The sequence below is a fragment of the Triticum urartu genome, chromosome 1, assembly GCF_003073215.2.
Source record: "Triticum urartu cultivar G1812 chromosome 1, Tu2.1, whole genome shotgun sequence".
Classification (NCBI taxonomy): domain Eukaryota; kingdom Viridiplantae; phylum Streptophyta; class Magnoliopsida; order Poales; family Poaceae; genus Triticum; species Triticum urartu.
In genome coordinates, this window is record NC_053022.1 from 575,389,070 (window position 1) to 575,395,458 (window position 6,389).

At 47.6% G+C, this 6,389-nt stretch overlaps 2 protein-coding genes across 2 annotated transcripts; both read right to left on the reverse strand.

Moving 5' to 3' along the window:
- Positions 1 to 269: 269 nt before the first annotated feature.
- On the reverse strand, positions 270 to 1,653 carry LOC125533224 (androgen receptor-like). The gene is made up of 6 exons (XM_048696948.1): positions 1,591 to 1,653; positions 1,334 to 1,507; positions 902 to 1,252; positions 719 to 814; positions 506 to 631; positions 270 to 410 (listed from the first exon to the last, which is right to left on the reverse strand). Exons 1-6 carry the CDS (start codon positions 1,648 to 1,650, stop codon positions 270 to 272), a joined length of 948 nt encoding a protein of 315 aa, XP_048552905.1. The 5' UTR covers positions 1,651 to 1,653.
- Positions 1,654 to 1,671: 18 nt separating this feature from the next.
- Positions 1,672 to 2,978, reverse strand: LOC125533225. The gene is made up of 4 exons (XM_048696949.1): positions 2,860 to 2,978; positions 2,180 to 2,738; positions 1,897 to 2,098; positions 1,672 to 1,794 (listed from the first exon to the last, which is right to left on the reverse strand). Exons 1-4 carry the CDS (start codon positions 2,882 to 2,884, stop codon positions 1,672 to 1,674), a joined length of 909 nt encoding a protein of 302 aa, XP_048552906.1. The 5' UTR covers positions 2,885 to 2,978.
- Between the last annotated feature and the right edge of the window lie 3,411 nt (positions 2,979 to 6,389).

A 6,389-nucleotide genomic window follows, 5' to 3' on the forward strand; every position in this document is an offset into this window, starting at 1 on the left:
TGCCGTAGGCATAGTTTTTTTTGTTTTTTTTATTTTCCCTGTTTTCTCTTTTCCAATTCATTTGACAGCATTTCAAAACAGAACAATATGAAATATGACAATTCATCATGTGAACATACTCAAGTTCATCTAAACATACTCAAGTTCATCACATCATCTAAAGATCATCACGGATGGAAGTTCATGAACATAAAAGTAGTGCAAGACATGAAACATGATAAAAGTAGGAATATGAAAGGCATGGCACGATGGCCACATGCACGGAATCATCAAGCAAGAGCACCCCCGCCAAAACCACCACCTCCGCCATAACCACCACCACCTCGGCCAAAACCGTCATCGCGACCACCACCACTCTGCCAGATCGGAGTGACTGGGGTCGACGGAGCAGGAGTCGAGCCACCGGTCCCCTACATGTTTCAAAAAAGATTCTAACGGTAAATATGATATGATAGTGTTTCATGAACGAGAACTAGTTTGCTAGTAGTTAGGCAAATGTACTAACCGAACCATCACTGCCTAGTGCCACCCATTCATCGAACGTGGGCACGTGTGGGGGTTCTCCCGCAGGTGGTGGTGGGGGTCCCATTTGTGGTGGATCCGTGCGGTTAGTCCAAGACGCCAACATAGCCTGAATGTTAGTTAAACAAGCAAACTAGAAGATCAGAAGGAATGAAAGTGCAAAAATTTAGGTTGGTTTTAAGAGAGCAAAACTAACCGTCATCATCTGACGGTTGTAATCATCGTTTGCCTTCACTCGTTTCAAGTACTCCCGCACCTCGAGATTCCTATGCTCGACAAACTCCTTATATGCCTACATAATTTAGGTTGTTTCTAAGTGAGCAATGCTGAAAATAAACTGAGAATGCAAGATAGAAAAAGATAAGGAGGAAGTACTTACAGCATGCTGGCGGGCTAAGGGAGTCTGTGAACGCCCCGTACTCTCTAACTGGCTCGGGTTGCTAGCCCGAAGCCGTGTGTACGAGATCGAAGGAGTGATCAAGCCATCGAAACACGGATACCGGCCATTCTTCTTCCCCTGGATGGCCACCACCGCCGTGTCGTCGATCTGAGACTGGGCGACCTCAACAACAGGAACATCCGGATGCAACTCCTGATAGTGATGAATGTAAGACCCTAGGTGCTCCTCGGTCTTGCCGTAGTACTGGCTCTCGCCCTCCTTGCGATGACTCCGCTCGCGGGCCAGCTTCCACGACTCCATGTCTGAGAGCGGCCTCTTCAACTTGTCCTCCTACAACGTCAAATAGAAGTCAGCCATACATAAGAACATGACGTAAAGAAGAACAAAAATGCATCATGCACATAGATATACCTTCATGGCCTTGAAGCCCCAGTGGTTCCTGTTTCCTTGGCCGTGTGTCCCGTCGTCTCCACGGTTAGCCCGGGCCTTGATGCTCTTGGCAGCAAACTCTGCATCGGCGCCGAGCCACCTATCCACCAAACTCGCCCATCCGTCATGCCTTCCATAGCACCAACGAGGAACAACCTATGCAAATTTTGAAAGCATGACATGTGAGCACGAAACATATAGTTGACTGCTTGAAAGAATGAAAAGTTAATAATAGTTACCATCATGAACTGCTCCTTGCTCAAGGTAAGTCGTAGCTTCTGCGCTTGAGTTTTGGTCATCTTTTGGTGCAGGTAGTAGTGTTAGTACTGCGAGACGGCAACCCAGCGCACCTCGTACTGCAACTGACGAGCTTTCTTCTTCGCAGCCGCAAGCAAGACCACGTCGGCTCTGGCCTTGTGCTTGTCAAGAACTCTATAGAGTTGCTGCAATCATGCAAAAACCAGAAGCAAACAAGGCATGAGTTGAGTGATTCAATGATAAACTATGAACGAAACTGAAGACAAGTTATTCAGAAGAGAACTTACCCAAAATTTGGTGATCACGGCCTTAGCGGTCGTCCCGTACTCCGCGTTGCTGCAAGCCTCGTAGTGGGCCCAGCTCGTGGCCAAAACCCGCTGCTGCGGGTCCCTGTCTGGCCGCGGGCAGAATAGGCCAGGCCAAAACTCCTTCAACAGGACAGTGATAAGGCCGTTCGGTTTACGGCCCTTTCCGTGAAGGATCCAGTTTCTGCAAAAGAATCAAATGATTGCCATGTGTACAATAAGAAAATGTTGTCATGTGTTGAAAATATGATTGAGAGGCACTTACTCTGTCCCCATAGGTTCAATGAGACACTTGTGCTCCTTGATAGAAGGTGGTGTAGGTAGTCCGGCATTACCACGCAGCCACCCCTGCGAAGAACCCGGTGGCAAGTCACCCCACAACGCGGGATCAACCTCCCCTCCACCCTCCTCGGCCTCCTCCTCGCCCTCCTCCTCGGCCTCCTCCTCCTCCTCACCCTCCTCCTCGGCCTCCTCCTCGCCATCAGGAACATACTCCTCCTCCTCAGACTCAGAAGGTGCCTCTGTATAGGAGGGCATCGAAGAAGACCCTCCTATTTCAGACACGGCCCGGAGTTTTTTGCCCCGGTTGCCTCTCCCCCCACCTCCTCCTCCTCTAGGGGCTCTCCCCCCACCGCCTCCTCCTCTAGGGGCTCTCCCCCCACCGCCTCCTCCTCTAGGGTCTCCTCCCCCGACCCCTCCACCTCCCTGTGAGGTGTCATCCTCGCGTAGTCGGGAGGGAACCTTGTGGGCTCGTCCACTCCGAGTAAGTCCTTTAAATTTACTGAGGAAACTAGCGCCGCTGGACTTGCCCATGATTATTAAACCTGCATTGAGAAGAGAATAAACAATTAGTAAAGATATCAATTAAACAAGCATACAGGAAAAACATTAATACCAGAAGAGCACATTAAGCATACTATTGTAATGATCATTAAAAGAACTTACATTTTCTAGAACCCATATGAATCATCACTATTGTAATCTATTTGTGGACCGGTCTCATCATCACTATCACACATATCTTCTTCGTTGTCTGACGGAGGTGGAGGCTCTTCCTCATCGTCAGCGTCTTCATTTAACTTTTCAAGCATAATTATATCTCTTTGATTCACAACTGCCTCACCATCAATCCGTGCGTCGTCGTCGTTTGGGTCCAGGTCAACATAACCCAAGTCATCATCCTCGTTGTTTCGGACCACGTCATCATGTTCCTCTTGATAGAACACTCCCTCGTATGTCATGGGGTTTATGTTGTAGTAATCATCATCGTTCGGGTCCGGTAGCTTACCATGCGGCGACACCTTGAACACAACTTCCCAACCCTTTAGGTACTCTTTCTGGCATGGGTAAGGCAGATAATATACTTGTGTGGCCTGGGTAGCGGCGATAAAGAGATCAGCTCCGGCATAGACGGTTGATGGTTTAACTTCAACTAAACCAACAGAAGGCATATGTCTCAGACCCTTTTTGGGTTCGAACCATCGGCATTTGAACACAGTGAGACTTAGGTGTTCGCAGCCACGTTTGAATGTAAGCTCGTATATTTTTCCTACCCTTCCGTAGTAATCTACTTCATTATCTCCTTCAGTGAAGACTCCGGTATTTATGGTTTTGGGATCAGGCCGACTGTTCTGGTGCTCCTCTGTATGGAAGTGATACCCATTCACATCATACTTTTCGCATGTCATGACGACAGGATCAAAACCCATGGAAACCCATCTCAATTCTTCATCCATTGATTCGGTCGGATCATTTCCCTACAAGTTTAATTGAAATTATAGGGTGCATAAGTTTAATTGAAATTATAGGGTGCATGAGTTTAATTGAAATTATAGGGTGCATGAGTTTAATTGGAAGTGTGAAAAATTACTTTCTCGATGAACCACGCAACGAAATTTTTCCTTCCATCAGCACCCTTTCGGAGAAGAGCAAGTGCCTCCGCTTCAGAAGGAGGCAGCATTCCCGTCCATTCTTCTTCAACGAATCGACTACAATAAGAAAAGCGGTATAAGAACTAGGCAAAGTGAACATAACGAATTGACTAAAAGAATGGTGCAAAGGTATTACCTCATCCACTCATCCTCAACTTCCTTGATGTTGTGCAAGATATAGAACATCACATCCTCCCACTCATCTCGTGGCATGAGATAAGATTTCGAGCATCCAACCCTACTACCTTGCCCGATGAATAGAGGCAACTTGGGTTTATACTTGGGTTCTTCTGTATTGTATCGAGACACCTTATTGTGCAACGTGGGAACATGGTCCGGATAGTAGGCTGTCCTGAGGTCTGCCACCTCCTCTAGGATAACTGCCTCAGCTATGGAAGCTTCAATCTTAGCTTTGTTTCCACATTTCTGTCTCAGATGCTTGTTCTGTCTCTCAGGGCCGTACTGCCAACGATTCTGCACAGGTCCCCCCAACAATACCTCGTTCGGGAGGTGCAAAAGGAGATGTGTCATCGGAGTAAAGAAGCCTGGCGGGAAGATCTTCTCTAGCTTGCATATCAACTCCGGCGCCTTCTTATGCATTTCTTTTATCTTCTCAGGACATACTTCTTTAGCACAAAGCGTGCGGAAGAAATGGCTTAACTCCGCAAGCACACGCCAGACACGCTCGGGAACATAGCCCCGAACCATCACCGGCATAATCCGCTCAATCCATACATGATAGTCATGACTCTTGAGCCCGGTCACTCTGCCCGTTGAAAGATTGACCCCCTTACTTATATTCGACGCATAACCATCAGTGAACTTCACGACGTGTTTCAGCCACTTGAATGTCTCCATCTTATGATCCTTTTTAAGTACGAAGTCAGCATCTGGCTTGAACCAAGATTTTCGACTGCCTGTGGGAGGCTGCATGTGTAGACGTGGTCTATCGCAAATATTCTGTTGATCAACTCTAGCATTAACATTATCCTTTGTCTTATCAGGAATGTTGAGGATCGTGTGAAAAAGGGACTCTGCGACATTCTTTTCGGTGTGCATCACGTCTATGTTGTATGGAAGTTTGAGGTCCTTAAAATAGGGAAGCTGCGTGAAGGGGGTAATGTGAGTCCAGTTGTGCGTCTCACCATATCCTTCAAAAAATTTCCCTTTACTTTTTCCTTTGCCCTCGCCCTCGTCTTCGCCTGTGGCTTTGCCTTTGCCTTTGCCTTTGCCTTTGCCTTTCCCCTCACCGGCAGGCTTAAGAGCTTTCAGCTGAGCAAGCACATCCGCACCAGAAAACGTTGGAATCTCGTTTACTTCATGGACAACTTTGCCTTTTGTGAAGTTCTTCTTGTCTTCCCTATCAGGATGGTCTGGAGGGAGGAACTGTCGATGCAGGTCAAACGCAACATACTTGCCACCCTTCTTCAGCCAAATGAAAATCAAGGCCTGCATGCACACTGGGCAAGGCATCTTTCCACTTGTACACCATCCGCAGAACAAGGCATAACCGGGAAAGTCATGCATGCAATATTGTAGCCAAACTTTCATCAAGAAATTTTTCTGCAGATGTCGGTCGTATGTCAACCTTGGGAAGTACCAAGAATGGTGCAAATCATCCACCAACGGCTGCATAAACACACTCCAATTCTTCCCCGGATATTCAGGCCCCGGAATTATAAGCGACAGGAACATGGTCTTGCGTTGCATTATGGCACCGGGAGGGAGATTCAGCGGAATAACAAATACGGGCCAACAGCTGTATGGATTAGACGACATACCATATGGATTGAACCCATCACCTGTTATAGCAATTCTGACATTCCCAGCCTCGGCTGCTTCCTCCGGGTACTCTATATCGAATGACTTCCATGCTTCACCTCCTGATGGATGTACAATTTTTTTTGATTGTACCTTTTCCCTTCCTTGTGCCACTTCATCATTTTGGCAGACTCCTCGGTGATGAAAAGGCGCTGTAGTCTTTTTATAAAATCAAGATACCGAAGAACCTTCACAGGGATTTTTAGCTGCTGCTTCTGACCATGCTTATCGACCACCTCAATATACCGAGAGAAACCGCACTTCCTACAGTACTTGTCATCCGCATACTCATGCCTAAACAAAAGGCAATTCTTTGGACAAACATGTATTTTCTCATAGTCCATCGAGAGCGCCTTCATGATTTTCTTCGTACCGTACATGGTTTTCGGCAGTTCATGGCCCTCAGGCAGGCTGTTAGCCCATACTCCCAGAAATGCTTCGAAGCAACCTCGGCTACAGTCGTACTAAGCCTTGACTGCCATCAGTTGCGAGATGGCATCCAGCACAGACAGCTTGGCACCCTCATAGAGAGGTTTCTTTGACGAGGCCAAGATTTCCAGGAAGGCCTTTGCGGTTTCCTCCGGCTCCTCCGGTTCATTCGCTGAATGTGACGGAGGTGTCGGCTGTGCAGCAAAGACATCATCTAGCATGTCTCTAACCCCATCGTCCTCATAACCAGCGACGCGTTGTCGTATCACATCCTCTCTACCACGGTCCCGCTGG

Coding starts and splice junctions, on each gene's coding strand:
- LOC125533225 (XM_048696949.1), bottom strand. CDS start 2,884: ATGATTCATATGGGTTCTAGAAAAT. Junction 2,099..2,179: donor ATTGAACCTATGGGGACAGA/GTAAGTGCCTCT, acceptor ATTCTTTTGCAG/AAACTGGATCCTTCACGGAA. Junction 1,795..1,896: donor CCGTGATCACCAAATTTTGG/GTAAGTTCTCTT, acceptor GCATGATTGCAG/CAACTCTATAGAGTTCTTGA.
- LOC125533224 (XM_048696948.1), bottom strand. CDS start 1,650: ATGACCAAAACTCAAGCGCAGAAGCTACGACTTACCTTGAGCAAGGAG. Junction 1,508..1,590: donor GCAAGGAGCAGTTCATGATG/GTAACTATTATT, acceptor AAATTTGCATAG/GTTGTTCCTCGTTGGTGCTA. Junction 632..718: donor ACAACCGTCAGATGATGACG/GTTAGTTTTGCT, acceptor ACTAACATTCAG/GCTATGTTGGCGTCTTGGAC.